Consider the following 15575-nt stretch of genomic DNA (forward strand, 5'->3'; position numbering starts at 1 on the left):
GCAGCCTGCATTTGCCAGTCAATCCAACCCCGCCCCTGCCACAGCAACGAGAGGGGTGCGTCCGCGCCCGCGGATCGACATGTTTCATTGCCAACTCCCAACCACGCGAAACAGGGCGTCTGAATTACGCTGGGATGATCGACTTATGGGCGAAACATGATGCACCCAAAAAAAGAAGGTTTGCTTCTACGCAATGCAATGATTGGTCTGCAAATGTTGACCGACGTTCTTAGTGCTTCCGTGCCGTTGCTCACCCAAGACGAACTATTCAAGTCTAAGGTGTCGTATTCTCAATAAGCATCGTCGTCATCTGTATCAACTCGGGGCTGCTTGCCTCGATCCTGACTGCCGTTGGCCCTTGCAAGCGGGCTGCCTCCGAAGTCACGCCTGATTGGGATATCCTTGTCTTCATTGCCTGGTCTCCTACTGCCACGTCCTAACATGATTTCAGTATACCATCGATATCACAGTGGAATGATGATACTCACCGGCCCGGTCACGGCCAGCTTGTTGTCGCATGCCTGACCGCATTGAAGGCCCGACCCTAAGATCGAAATCATCAGACTCCGAGTCTAAGTTGGCTCGCCTACCTCCACCACCCATCATCATCATACCTCCGCGGCCACCTCCCATGGCCCTGCCATACATTGCGGCCATTTGATCCATGTCCATGTCCATTCTCATGCCGCCATTGCTGAACTGTCTGCCTGCCTTCGCCCCACGATGCGACATGAAGCTGGGCCGCATACCCTTCTTGTTCATCATGCCAGGTTGCATGTATGGATTTCCCATCATCCCCATGTCACCCATATCACCCATGTCATTCTCAAAGCCAGTATTTTCCATGCCACCGCCCATTCTACCCAGTTCCATACTAGGATGCATGCGCCATTTACCTATTGGATCAGCCATGCCAGGTGGCATCCGACCCGTGCCGTACGGATCACCGTTCATCATGCCCATCTGCTGGGCTATTCGTGGACTCATATCCATATCGTTGATCGAGAACGCACTCGGCCTTATGCCTGCCCCTCCAAAAGTTTGTCTTGTGGGGCCGCTCTCGGTTCTATCTCGTTGGTGACTGTCCTTCTTCAGGTCTTGCAACCCATTGAGCGCTTCTAGTATATCCTCTTTGAACTCGTCGAACTCGTCTTTCCGCTTCTTTTCCTTTTTCTTGTCCTTCTTGTTCTTCTTCTTGCTCTTCTGCTCTTTTTCGCTGTCACTGCTCTCGCTTTTCTTGCAGCCCGAGTGATCTCCACAGTCTTTGCCTAGATCTGTTTTCAGTATGTACCTGATCTCACCGCTACCGTAGGTATAATCCTCCTCGTCTGAGTCGCTGCCTTTACGGGGGTCATTTCGTGCAAGGTATATGACGCGCTCGCTTTTCCTGCAGTTGCAAGCTGTGGTGCAAATACAGGCGTCAAGGAAGGCGTCGCCCCCAAGCAACTCGCCCCCTGAAGGGCCAACCTGCTTATTCCAAGGTTGGCCGCGGTTTAGACGGGCTGACGTTTGCGGGTCCGCGCGGGAGCGCGATTTTCGTCCATGTTTCTCGGTATTGGCGTATGCCCCCTTTGGGATATGCTCATAGTGTTTTGGTGTTTTGCGGCCAGCTCGCCGTGTGGGCTGAGATGTGTCTGGACTATTTCGTGGTGATGATGACTGGCTGGGAGCTATTTCCATATCTGCATACGGGTTTATGCCCGCGCCAGCACCAAACTGAGGCATCGATGGAGTTGATGTGTATTCTGGAGGCATACCAGGTGGCTGCATACCCCCCATCGCGCCCATACCACCCAGTCCCCTTATAGTTTCCATACCCCCCATTCTTGGACTCCCAGGCATACCCATTGGCATACTGCCCATCTGCATCTCAGGCGCAGACCTGGGTCTCGGATTCATACCTTCAGAACCCCGTAGTCCACCTCTGCGTTTCATTCCCGACATGCCACCACCACCCATCATACCGCCGGGAAAGCGTTTGGATACTTGACGTCGCATGCCTCTTGAACTTCTGCTTTCTATCATATTCAAGTCTGTGCTCTCGCTATCGTCACTCTCTTCTGAGATATCTATATCTGGTCCTCCGTACCGAGGGTAGGGTCGAGTTCGCTGACGTTGGTGTTGGTGTCCGCCACGATATGGTAGTGAGCAGGGTGTGTATATGGGACCTGGTGTGTACGGATCGGATCTTGAGCGTGCGTAGGAAGGTGGGTGGACACTAAATGCTGTCCCTGTATAGACGGATAAGTATGAACAGTACGAATGGAAGGACAGATGGATGAGGTGTAGGGTAGGACCAAAGAGGTTTACACACCAGGGGGAACTAAGACTTTTCCTCCAGGAGCGTTGACTTCGACGAGAGGTGGAGGTGTAGAATGCGATGCACCCATAGCACTCACGTCCAGCGGACCGGTACAGGAAAATCGGATTTGTTGTAGAAAAGGATACTTTCCGGTGATTCTAGATGGGATTCTACAAACAGACTGGCAATCTTAGCTCTCGTCGCAGACCAAAAGCACAGGTATCGCCTATACCAGGTACATATATCGATCTCGGTACTTGAAGGTTCGTTCACTACAATCCTTCGTTCGTTTGAAAAGAAAAGAATGACGAGCGAAGAACGAGAACGAGAACAGATAAGTATTGCAGCACGGTGTGTTGATGCTCACCGACTGGAAATGCTCTGACATGTCAGCTGTCATTTGTTTGCTCGTGCTAAATGGGATGCGCAAGTGCTGCGTTGCACGACAGCAGCTATTGTCGTGTCGCAGTTTGGCCCTTCTCGTATCACGAGAAGGCTGCTTGTCTACTTTTCTGTTTTCGTGTGGCTGGCTCAACGATAGATCTAGCGTTGTGAAAAGCAATGAATGCAGGTGTGTGACTTGTGAGTAGAATCCTGTGTATGGTGTCATTGTATCTTTGTGTATAAGCATCGTAGATAGTGTGTGATTTTCCCACCCGGACAACATCATGGTAATGTCGCGGAAAATTACCACCACACATCAAAGTGCTCGAAAAGCTCATTGCCGACGGAATTGAGACTACAACATTCTAAGAGTACTTTTGAGCATTTTCTGCTATGATGAGATACTCCGTGGCTGCCATGCTAGGTAAGTTGCTTAAGTCGCCAGGCGACAGTGCACGCTGCCATTCGCAATTTACTATGCTGAATATTAGAACAGCAGTCCTGTATATCAGCTGCATTTGGTCAGTCACCCAAGACATGTTGTTTTTGAAGTCATGCTATATTCTCATCCGCCTTATACAACTGCTACTCATACCCCATGTACTTCATCGCTCCTTCAATCATTATGCAGAGTATCATAAGACCATAGCCTCCAACTCCAGGAATGAGACAACTCCGACCTGCGCCGGACAGTAACAAGAACAATGATAAGACATGATATAAGGAAACGAAAGCAGCAACGCTCCCTCGACTTTTCCGCGGCTCCGCGCGAATGTACTCAAGTGTCAAGCTCATCGAATTGGCTTGCTCAACTCGGGAAATGGATGCGCAGCACCCAATCCCTTCAAAGTTCTCCTCGCCTGTCGCCGTCTCCAAAACCCCAATCTTAGTCGGTGCGAAAGAGTAGAGTATTGGCGAAGCTAAAACACAAAGAAAGGCCAGTAAGTAAGTGAATGATTCAAAGAAAGTAGATGAGTGGTATCGATGATGAAGATAAAAAGGAAGACTAGAAAATCATCGATCGAACCTGCTCTCTACGTCCCGGCTTCCCTGACTCCTGGGTTCGCGGTCGTGGGGGTGGTGCGTGTGACATGCGGACATCCTTTAGAGGTGGAGGAGGCGCATGCGACTGTGTGCGGGCGTGCCCCTTGACGGGACTTGATGGGCCTGATTTGATTGAGCCTAATATGTCGTGAGATTGGGTGCGTGCGTGAGAAGGCCGGCGGTTGACACTCGGTGAATTTGGCACTGGATGCGACTTGGTTGGTGAGATTGGTGCGCCAATCTGTGACCGCGTAGCCTTCTCCTTGCGCTCCTTCTCAAGGACCATGGCAGCCCAGCCCTTGTTCTGAGCAATGTCTTTGCCAACAGTCTCATAGAGCACCTTCATCCAGGCCTCTTTTTGTTCGCGGCTGTCGGCGTAAAAGTCGATGACCTCACCGTTGGCGAAACGAATGCGGAAGCCTTCTTCTACGAACATGTAGCCTTCTTCATCATCAGCAAATCCGGACTTGCGACGACCACCAGACTTTGTAGCAGATGGCTGCTGAAGGGCGCTCTTATCGTCAATGAGCTTGGAGGCCTTGGCCAGGTTGATAGTAGCACGAGGTTGCCGTGTAGACTCGTGGTAAGCGGTAAGCTTTGTACCCTCCAGGCGGAAGAATCGGCGTCGCCAGTACGGACAATCTCCACCCTGCTGGCTCAAGGTGCCTTCGAAGCTGATGTCCTTGACTTGCTCAGCTTCCTTGAGCTCACGGATAGCAGCATTCATGCTCTTGGGCATGTCCGAATCCTTTGCGTTCTTGGGCTTGGGGACATACAGAAGCTGAAGGGTAAGTTTACCCACCCGGTAAGGTGGACGACGAACAACACCTCCACGCTTACTCTTGACACTGCTGGCGCCGGTGTTGTCGACAGCCCACTCATTGAAGCAGGGAATATCAACGGTCAAGGGACGGCCATAAGCTTGGTTCTCATGGTTGTTGAGACAAACGTAGGCACGGGCAAAAGAGCCGTCGGGTCCGACAAGGTCGTGGAGAAGATCCCATGCGGTGGCCTTTTGATTACGTTTGGCGGCGGCTTGAGCTTCCTGATGCTCCTGTTGGGCGATGCGATCAGCCTCCTCTTGAGCCTTGCGTTCCTGCTCTTTCCTCTTCTTTGGCGATGAGAGGAGGTTGCGGAAAGCAGAGTGTGACTTCTTGTGGTTTACGGCCTTAGCAGTAGGCGCAGCGACAACCTGGGGCACCGCTGGAGGCTGCAACTTAGTTTGCAGTGTAAGCTGGAACTCAAGGTCATCCATGACGACAAGCTCAAACTCTTGCCCGATGGGAGCAGATTGGCCAAGCTCTAACCAAGATGTTGTGACGCAGTGCAGGCCGTTGTCGAGCGTCAACTGGAAGTGGGTACGCTCATGCTTTGGCAGGGGAAGGTCGAGGTCCTTAACCCCCACAACCTTGACGAAAACCAAACCGCGCTCCTCACCTTCTTCAGGCTCGCCGTCCACTCCCTGCTCAGCAACGGAGTCTAGTCCGCCAGCGACAGCGGATTCTTGGCCAGGAAGAGGTGGAGCTGGGCCCTCGGAGGTGCGAGTACGACGACCAGATGCCGTTCGGATGCTCTTCCTACGAGGCTTACCATTCCAAGGCTCCTTTGTCCAGGCAGGCTTGCGCTCGGCGCTCGTCTTACGAGAGACAGGCTTGGCAGCTGCCTCGCTCGTGGCCTCGGTAGGAGTAGGAGGCTTCTCGTCGCTGAATTGGCGACTGCTCGCAACAACGACCTTTGTGTTCTCGCGCATCAAGTATCCTTTCTGTTCGTGAACCATGTCGTTAGCGGGACTGTGCCTGTGAATAAATCTTCCACCAGACATCTGACAAGCTGTGTCCGCGACAGCAGCGATGGATTCAGGCAATCTGGGGAGCGAGGGAATAGGAAAGAGATTTCGTACCTTTTGTGACTCAATGATGTGGTCAAACTCCTTGTCCAGCCCGAAGCTGAGGTCAGTCGAATCGTCACCAAGGTTAAGATCACCGAGCTGCAAGTCCAACATGCGATTCTGCTTGGTTGTGATGCTCACTTGCGTATCGTCTTCATCATGGCTCTCGTCGTCGGCGTTGCCAAGCTCGAGACTCATTGATTGGCGCTTTGGACTGCGTTCAGGAACAGGAGGCGCATGCTGGCCACTAACCTGGCGGCGTGTAGCGGCCATGTCAATATCGTCGGGAATCAGTGATGGCCGCGTCTTCAACTTTCCACCTGCACCTCGGATGGTGGCTTCCCGTTGAGGGACCTCTGGAGCGTTCTCTTGAGGAGCCGGGGAGACAGGCATGGGGTGACGAATGACAGAATCTGGAGTACCAGGGTCCTCCGATTCCGACTGATCCTCGTCCATGTCGGGAGCTTCAGGCGTGACAGGTCGTCGTAGGAAGTCGCGCATGGCATCTAGCTTAGGGACTGAGTCCAATGGACTTGGTGCTGTCGCCATAGACGCCTTCAGAGGATCCAAGCTAAGGTCCACGTCCTTGCCTTCGAATGTGGAGTACATCTCATCCTGTGGCACCTGCTTCTCTGCCGAGACAGGGGAAGAGGGAGCGGCAACGGGCGTTGATGGGCCAGAGGAGTCGATGGTACTCTGCGCAATGGACGGTTCGTCAGGTTGAGGCGAGTATTGGCTAGTATCATCTTCGTCATCTGAGTGTTGAGGCATTGGATGCCGAATGACAGAGGACTCGCGTTCGTAGTCTTCAAGCTGAGACATTGAGCTGCCATCTACATCACTTTCCTCGGCATGGTCATCTTCTGCCCTGTCTGCGTTGTGGTAACTGTAAGCGTCGACGACGCTATCGGCCTCGCTGACAGAGACTTGACGCGGATGCTCGTCGAAGTTGGAGGAGGCCTCACGTGACGGAATGGGGACATCGGGGTCCAAGTCAGCAAGGTCGCCATAGCTGCGCTCAGGACTGTACTCGGGCTCAAATGTGCTGTACTCGTCGTCCTCTTCCTCTTGCTCGTCGTCCTCACCCTCGTCGAAGGTGCGGCTCTTGACGCGGCGGAGGATGGATTCGCGAGAGATACGCGGGATCTTCGGCTCGTCAAGCGTTAGCTCCGACTCTGTAACGTCCACTTCTGCAACGTCAACCTCTGCAGCCTTCTTCTTGTTTTGCATCTCCTGAGTCGGTGTGCTTGTATCACGATCGTCGTCGAAGTTCATCAACCGCAACCGATCCTCAAGCGACATAGACACCTCTCGCATGTTGAGAAGATCACTCTTAGAGATACCAGCTGCTTGCGGAAGCTGAGGAAGGGAGCGCCGCCTATCGCCTACTCGCTCTGCGGCAGCGGAAAGGCCAATGCTGGAGTCGCGCCGTCGGTTGGGGCTACCTTGTATGGCGGGAAGAGGAGGAAGTGGCCTAGCATCGCTGTCAGACGCTACTGAGCCGACACGCGATCCGTTGGTCGTGCCATTTGGGCGTGCTGAAGGCATGGGACTGTTCTCACGCCCGTCAAAGACATCATCGTAGAGATCGGTCAGAGAAGTGTCTGCGGCTTGCGGGCTCATGTGGCGCCAGTCCTCAGGCAGGACAACTGGAGTCTTATCGGTGTCCTCTAGTGAAGCGTCGAAGCTGTCATCCTGGTCGAAGCTCATCTCCTCTTCTGTCTCCTCTTCGGAGTCGTAGCTGCCGTCTCGTGACATAGTGGCGACCGAAGGGTCGGGTGTGACCAACTCAAACTCTGTAATTTGGGGTGGAGCTGTGTCGAAAGTCACACTCTTAGCATGACGGCGCAGTGGGCGGGGAGTCTGATGAACGAGCTCTTCGTCATCTGACATGATGGCGCTGGAGTCACCGTTGTACTGCGGCGAGTTGAAGCGACCGTTGCTGACAAGCGAAGATTTGGTCGGCGACATGCGGCCCTCAGACGGAGAAGGCTTTGATGGTGAAGCGAATGAGGATTGTGTGGGGAGCTTTGCTGGTGACGTCTTGGACGGGCTCAGGATGGGGATCCGTGTTTGGCTCTCAGACCGGCTGTGGTGGTGACCTTTTGTGGGGCTCTCGTTCTCACTACGGAGGCCCTGGAGGCCATTGCCGCCATAGGCATTGCCCTGGATAGCGGTGCTGAGAGGGCGTCCTGCAGCGAGTGGGCGGTCGAGTGGTTGGACCGAGGTAGGATCGTACTCGTGTTTCTGCTCGCGCGCGAACATACTGCTGTTCTTGACACGCGACTGCTTCTTCAGATTCTCGATGGAGTTGCGCTTGGGCGAGAGAGGCGAGCTGCCCTCGTACTCGTTCTCCGACGTGTCGAAGCGGCTCTTGGGCGAGGTGGTCTGCTCCTTCCAGAAGAGACGCGGGCTGTGAGTAAAAGGCGAAGAGTCGCGGAATGGCGAGCTCTCCTTGGTGAGGATAATCTTCTGTGTCGGATGTTAGCAGGCTGCAGTGGGAATGCAGGTGGGAAAGGCGGCCTCGGCACATACCTTTGTTGTCTGATTCCAGCTGGGAGAGTTCCTGCGGTGCTCATGGGGGCTGATTTCTGACAGGGGACGGCCGCTTCCCTTTGTGGGCGAGGGAGTAGGTGTCTTGTTGATGCGCAGCGGCGACACCTGTGGCCATTGCGGTCAGCATCGCGTGGCCAAGACACGAAACAGTGGAGGCAAAAAGGAAGAATAAGATGAGAAGTGATGCTTACCGCTTCATTGCGCGACATGATGGCTGGTGTTGAGCACGCTCGTGCTGGCAAAGGCGGACTGTTGTTGACAGATGCAGTGCGGCTGTTTGCGTGCAGCGGGCAGTCGAGTCGTGGTGCTGAAGAAGAATGGGCTCCCTCGAGGAGTCGTGTCGAGTCAGCCAACTAAGGGATGCGCGCTGATTAAAGAAATGGCAGAGAAGTGAAGGACACCGACAGAGCGCTTGGGCAGATGTGCGATGGAGAAGCGGAGGAGGAAGTGTGGGTGCTTTACTATGATATGGTTGGGGCCGCTGGTGCTATCAAGTGTTGATAGCCGGGATGTAGGCAAGGCGTCGGTGTTGCGTGCAGTTGCTCCGGTAACGTGCCGCTTATCGCGTCTTAGCGCCTGAAATTATCTGCACGATCGCCTGTGCAGTGCCGACGTCAGGTCGGATCCCTTTAGTCAAGGTTTAGTGTAGCCAGAGCATGCTAGTCTAGTCTGACTTCTTCATTGAATCCTGCTTGTACTTGCAACCAAGTAGCCATGTTGCGGAGAGTTTGCCCGTTTTGCCAAGTGCGCGCCCTCTTGAAACTGCCACCACCCCAGCAGACCCGCCTATATACCCAGGTCCAGCGCGAGAGAGGGGAGCGTCATGGCGCTTCTTCCTCACGCCCACCAAGGCCCTCGTCGGGCTTCAGAGGGCGCGACAATCCCCGGCCCTCGCGCATGGTTCTCGCAGACGATGTCGCGCGCACAGCAAACAGAGCGCCGACGAGGAAGCCAGACGCCTTCGACTTCCTGAACCGGACCGACGTGCCACGGGGACTGCAACGGATACGAGAGCAGAGAGAAGCACGTGGCAGCCGGGCGGCGACAGGACGGGATGACGGCAAGAGGAGGACGCGGTCGGAGCCTTTCCATGCCCTTAAGATGCAGAGTTCGCTGCACCAGGTGCCCTACAACAACCGCACCGCCGTCAAGCGACAGCTCGAACAGTACGACTCGTTCGACAAGTTCCCCCTCGCCGAACCTACCCTACGCGCCGTGAACGATGCACTGCCCGACCTCGAATACCGCAACCCAACCCCCGCACAAGCCGTCGCTATACCCGCCCTCCTCGGCCGGCAAAAGGCTGTGCGCGCAAAAGTAAAGACCAAGAAGAGTGGGCCAGACTCCTTCCTACTGGCAGCTGAGACAGGCTCGGGAAAGACGCTGGCATACCTTCTTCCTACCCTCGACGCCATCAAACACGAGGAAGTCGGCGAGAAAGAAGACGCCGAGGAGCAGGCCAGGAGAGATGCTGCAGAGGCGGCATCCAAAGAACACGACAGGAGGACAGACATGTTCGCCGTCGAGGAGCCAGAGACAAACAAGGCAGTAGACCCAGCACGACCGCGCGCAATCATCCTCGTCCCCTCCGCCGAACTCGTTGCTCAAGTCGGAGCCGTCGCAAAGAGGCTCTCCCACACCATCAAGTTTCGCGCTGCTCCAATCTCAGCCAAGATGTCTGCCACAGTCATCCGCAATCAGCTCTTCAACCCCAATGGTGTCGATGTCGTCATCAGCACACCACCACTCCTCGCCAGCATCGCTGAAAGCAACCCCAACATCCTTGCCCGGGTTACCCACCTCATCTGCGACGAAGCAGACTCGCTCTTCGACCGCTCCTTCAAGGAAAGCACAACCGAGATCCTCGAACGCGCTACCCCCTCCCTCAGAAAGCTCGTCCTCTGCTCCGCCACCATTCCAAAGTACCTTGACAAGTATCTTGCCGACCGATTCCCCGACATGCAGCGTCTCGTCACACCCAACCTCCACGCCATTCCGCGAAGGGTGCAGCTAGGTGTCGTTGATGTGAACAAGGACCCGTATCGAGGCAACAAGATGCTCGCCTGCGCAGACACAGTCTGGCAGATTGGCAAGGCATCCGCCGACTTCGACCCCAACGAAGGCAAGGAAGTTATACCCACTAAGCGTATCCTGGTCTTCGTCAACGAACGCGAAGACACTGAACAAGTAGCACAATACCTCGTCAAGAAGGGTATCGATGCTCACGCCTTCCACCGGGACACCGATCCCACTCGTCAGGCCAATATCCTCAAGTCCTTCACAAACGATGCATCCACCAGGGAAACTGCAGAAAACCAAGAGAAGAAGATTGAGCCGGCGAACAAGCGCATCCTACCCAACACAAAGGTCATTGTTACAACCGACTTGGGCTCAAGAGGTATCGACACGGTCTCCGTTCGCCATGTCATTCTTTATGATGTCCCACATACAACGATCGATTTCATTCACCGTCTTGGTCGAACGGGTCGTATGGGCAGGCGAGGAAGGGGTATCGTGTTGCTTGGTCCGGGTGATCGGGCAGATGTCGTCAGGGAAGTCAGGGAAGCCATGTTTAGAGGTGAGGCTCTGATCTAAGCATTCGCAATAACGTGGTATGACTAAAAGTATTCATGTACTATATATTGTTTCAACTTTTCCGCATAGTGAGAAGTCTCGCTTACGACCATCTCATGATGATGAGGATAATGAATGTACAAATTCCTCTTGACAATGTTGGTTTCCATCCATACCAAAGAGACAACTGACATCCAATCCACACACACACACACGCACACCAGTCAGGATTTCCTTGTTTCCTGCAATATCTGAATCGCGATCCTCGGATTTTGGTTCTGGTTAGTGCCGGCAGTGGAGACTGACTCAACAACCGTTAACCAAAAACACACGGGCCTCCATCGTATTTCACAAGCGCTGATGCTGAAACTGTAGTAACTTGGAACTCGTCGTTGTAGTCGGTACCTCGGCGCTGTTATAACCCACTGTGGCGCCCCCAACCCCCGCTCGGACGCGATCCCGATGAGGCTGTCTAACCTTGTAATCGATTGTTTACATGCGCTAAGTGCTGCCGCTGCGGGGTTCATCGTTGCAAGTGGGCTGTGTTATGTTGTTGTGGTCTTTTTGCTATTGCGCAGCCTGCCTGGCTACACGCCACTTCAGCCGGTGTGTGTTTGTTGATTGTTGCTTTTTGTTGATAACAAGTCACCTGCATCGTACACCACCCCCCCTGCATATACACTATGTGTTGATCACAATCCATTATTTGAGCACAATAGTTCTTGCGTGTTGGTTGCTTCCTATTCACGGCTTAGATTGAGGGTATTCAACCAGAAACAAAAAGTACAGACAAGATTCTATGAAAAGCACGTCAGTTGGAGATCCATGATACGGACATTGTAAGGAAGTTACCATAGATTGTTCAAAGCCATATACTACTCGCCCAGCAGTTCCAGGTATAGATACTTCAATCGATTGGGAAACTGTGCCCTGCAGACCAAGCACGCAAGCAAGACGACAAAAGAATCAAAATTGTAAACACCACCACCTTTTGCCCATCATACATCTCATTCGCACTCGTCCTACCACAGTCTGTCCCGTCACGCCCGCATTTCAGAGGTTCCGTGCTCCGCAAATGCTAGTCTTTTCCACTATCACTTCCAAGGTGTCTGCCCCTAGACCACACGCATTAAACTTACCTTTCCAACAACCATCATTCCCACCGTCTAGCTCCCTCGATTGAAGTTCACGCAACTTTGTATCCAGCTCCTTCAAGTTCTTTTCCTGGAATGCCCTGCTAAACTCGTCTTTCGGCTCTCTCTCGTGGCTGAGCTCAATTTGCAGAGCACGAGCCGCGCGGTTAGCGGCATCGAGAGTAGTGTATATCTCAGGACGGCTGTGGGACTGATACACCCTAACTGGCTCGCATGCCGGAGAATCACTATCTTCCGAATCGGAAGCATCTGGACCTTCGGTATCGGCTTGCTCAGCAAGATTGAATAAGCGCAGGATGTAGCAGGTGCTTGAGATGAATGATGTCGCTCTCAGTGTTTGTGGCGTCTGGTTAGCGAATTTAGAAACAATGTCGCGCTGGACCCAGATCTTGAAATAAATCTTCTTTATGGGGTTGTCAAAAGGTGTGGCGGAGCCAGTGAGAATTGAGCATCCATGTTCATCGCGCGTGGTGCGGCTTTCGAAAAAAGGGTCGAAGGAGTGCGCAAAGCCGTTTTGGAATGTCTTTTCAGCCTGTGCATTTGCCTCAACGATACTGGTGAAGGGCCGTACGGTCGTTTCGGTGGCCGCAATGCTTTCTTCGATTTGCTCGCTTGACCATACCTTTTGGAAAACAGAATATTCGAAGTAAGGTTGCGCCTCCTTAGACACTTGAGGTGAACAAGACAAAAGTAGGACGTCTACTTCGGAGTCCGTTGCAACTCCCAAAGAAGCCAGGCTACAAACGGGAGCGGTTACGGATGGTGTCAAAGCGATCTCGGGTGAATTTGGGATCATATGCTTAGGCGGCTCAGAACGTAAGTTCATCACGGGGTAACCATCCGTGGTTTTTATAGGCTTTTGGAGTTGCCTTGAAGGGTCATGATCATTAGCAGCCCTGGAGATTGAAACTGTGCCAGGACTAATATTGCCACGCTGAGCGACTATTGCTGCGACTCCACCACTGTCGAAGTCCATCTCTATATCGTTTGTTGGTCTCTCTCCAGAGTGCATTGCCACATCCTCCATAATTTGAGTTGATACGGGTAAGCCGGCTTCTAAAACTGCAGATTCTGCCAGATCGGTCAATTGGAACTCGCTCGAAGGGACCGGTTCTGGCACAGGCATCGACGAACTGGATAAAGACTCTTTTCTCATAGCTGAAAATATAGGCTCAGCGGCCAAGACTGGATGTGCCTTCACAGGAGAGCTTGCAGAGATAGGCCCATGATGTTCATGGATGTCTATACCCGGTTCAGCATATTGTCTCGTGTTCTTTGAACGGGCATTTACCGAAAGGCTTAATGCCTTCTTAGGGTAAGGTGTAACCGCCATTTGGCGTGTTTCGTCTGTGGAAGACGGCCCTTGGGTAGCACCACCAGGTTTGCTCGCAGCCGGTTGTTCTAAGGAAGCGTTGATACCTGATGAAGATTCAGCAACTCTGTTGGAAGTATTATTATGCTGAACAGGCGTTGCAGTATCAGGAGCCACAGGAGCATGCCTAGTAGATTTCGAAGGCTTACTCGAGTTGGACTTTGTAGAAACAGCCGCAAAGTCCTCAGGTTGGTCGAACGATTTCGCTTGTGAAAGCAGTTTCATCCCAGATATCCTCGAATTCTCGACGGTGTTGTTGATCGCGGCCTTCTTCGTAGTAGCTTCGGCGGGTGTCTTGCGCACAATCGCTTTCGGAGCTGCGGATGAGCGAGAACTGGCGTCAACTTCCGATACTGCCTGTATAGTTTCGGGTCGCTTCAATTGAGGTTCAAGGGCTGAACTAGGCTTCTTGCGTGCGGCGGTAGAGGTGCGATTAGAACCGCCGGAGATACTGTCAAGCTTTCGCTTCTGAGCTGACCGTCTGGGTGTAGATGGTGCAGATTTCGAGGATGATGCATTTGCCTTCGAGGCACCTGGTGTGAATTTCCTGGGGCATGGATCGGAGATATGTGTATGGCATTCTTCTCTTTGCGAAGCTGATGCTTCCGATGCCTTCGGGCTCAGTGATGTTGATGTAGCACACTGCTTGGATTTCGAATTGGCTGCCATTATATCGTACTTCTTAACGCACGGCTGAGGCATACTTACAGATTTGCCAGCCGACGTTGTTGAGATCAAATTTCCTCTAGCTATCTTTCGTTCGTCTTGATCGCTGACTTGAGGCTGTGCACCTGACGTGCTACCCATAATTCCCATTCTAGCTTCGTCTAACGTCAATTGGAGAAGACTTCTGGGCTGTGTAGGTACAGGGGTCTTATTGTCTGACATGCCATTTTTGCGCTCCCGAGCAATGTTCGTGCTAGGTACTAATTTGCGTTGTCTGAGTAGTGGGCTGGAGGATAGACTGGTTGCAGCAGTAGTCGGAGGAGTAGAAACTGAACTGGTTTGCAGCGACGTCCTACCAGTAACAACAGCATTGGTTGGCGGAATCATTCGAGGGATTGGAGACACATTACCATCAGTCTTGGTCATGGATGAACTTGCAACATTGGCCTGCTGGCCAGGGGCTTTCACCTCCTTCATTGTACCAGCTGTAGCAGAGCCCTTGGCACGGTCCGAATTGAGGCTAACAGCTGACTGCGAAGGCGCTGGCTGCTGCAGCCCAAGTGATGCGGTGAGATGCGAGTTCCAGGTCGAAAAGGCTGGGGTTGTAGTGATAGGTGACTGTGTATGGACATGTAATTGCTCTTGTCTGGAAGTAGTCGATGCACCTTTCACTCTGCCCAAAAGCTTGTTGAGACGGCTCTTGTTGAGCTGCTTGGTTGGCAGAGGCTTTGCGTTGAAATCCTTTTTGGAGTTGGCCTGGATAGAGTGTGGTGGCTCCAATGCATAAGATTTTTGTCGGGTGGACAATCTCGACTGGTTGTTATTGCCATCATGACCCCTTAGGTCACTCTCCTCATCATCACTCTCGCTGTCCATGACAAAACCACCCCTTATATTTATTCTTCTCTTCGCAGTCATATCCTTCGTCTTACGGGTTTGGTCAGCAAGCTTGCTAGGGGAAGCGAGGTGTGGAACAGTGTTCACATCTGGGCCTTGCAGTCGCTTTCTTCTTGCCGATGTGGTTCGTGAAGAGCGGTCTTGGTGAGACGGAAGATAGATGACCTCGGATCCACTAATGTCACTTGCAACAAACTCAGAAGACTTATAGGCAGAGGCCTTCTTGGGTCGGCCTTTCTTAGCGCCTCGTATCAAGTTTGTCTCTAGTTCGTCCTCCTCGCTTGTTGAATATCCAGCGAGTTGTCCTAATGATTGAGTATACTGTGTGGGTCTTGGCTTAATCGTGGAGATTGACGGTGGAACGGGGCTCGGTGAGACTAGTCCTGTGTAGAGAAACTTATGAGGCTTATCGCCAGATGGGTGAATGCGGTATTTGGCTGTGCAGCTGGAAGGATCGTCGAACCAGGTGAGAGACTTACCTGTAAGAGACATGTTGCGAGAAAGGTCTTGCTCGTCGTGGCTTGTCTGTCGCCCAAGCGGTGATGACTTTAGTTCAAGGTTCGAGACCTCAAAGCCGAAAAGACTTGAAAGTAATGGATCAGGTATACGGGAAGTACACGATTGAGCAACATGGGCATGTTCCTAGGTGCAATACAAGGTACGACCGCGGGCTGTAGGGCCGGAGAAACCCGTATTTTCAGCATCATTGCTGTCATGTTCAAACGCAATGGTAGAAGT

General features: G+C 52.9%; 3 protein-coding genes across 3 annotated transcripts; 1 reads left to right on the plus strand and 2 right to left on the minus strand.

Annotated features, from left to right (window-relative positions):
* Nucleotides 1-290: 290 nt before the first annotated feature.
* On the minus strand, nt 291-8383 carry GT037_004506 (gtp binding protein; the record flags this gene model as incomplete). The annotated part of the gene is made up of 5 exons (XM_038929553.1): nt 291-436; nt 489-2231; nt 3725-8090; nt 8154-8279; nt 8366-8383. The coding sequence occupies 5 exons, from the start codon at nt 8381-8383 to the stop codon at nt 291-293; spliced, it is 6399 nt and encodes a 2132-aa protein (XP_038787825.1).
* A 505-nt stretch (nt 8384-8888) lies between these two features.
* GT037_004507 (atp-dependent rna helicase mitochondrial precursor) lies at nt 8889-10769 on the plus strand (the record flags this gene model as incomplete). Its single annotated transcript, XM_038929554.1, has 1 exon — nt 8889-10769. The coding sequence occupies one exon, from the start codon at nt 8889-8891 to the stop codon at nt 10767-10769; it is 1881 nt and encodes a 626-aa protein (XP_038787826.1).
* A 1032-nt stretch (nt 10770-11801) lies between these two features.
* GT037_004508 (uncharacterized protein) lies at nt 11802-15329 on the minus strand (the record flags this gene model as incomplete). Its single annotated transcript, XM_038929555.1, has 1 exon — nt 11802-15329. One exon carries the CDS (start codon nt 15327-15329, stop codon nt 11802-11804), a length of 3528 nt encoding a protein of 1175 aa, XP_038787827.1.
* Nucleotides 15330-15575: the final 246 nt, after the last annotated feature.

This window comes from Alternaria burnsii (genome assembly GCF_013036055.1).
Source record: "Alternaria burnsii strain CBS107.38 chromosome Unknown 698, whole genome shotgun sequence".
Lineage (NCBI taxonomy): Eukaryota > Fungi > Ascomycota > Dothideomycetes > Pleosporales > Pleosporaceae > Alternaria > Alternaria burnsii.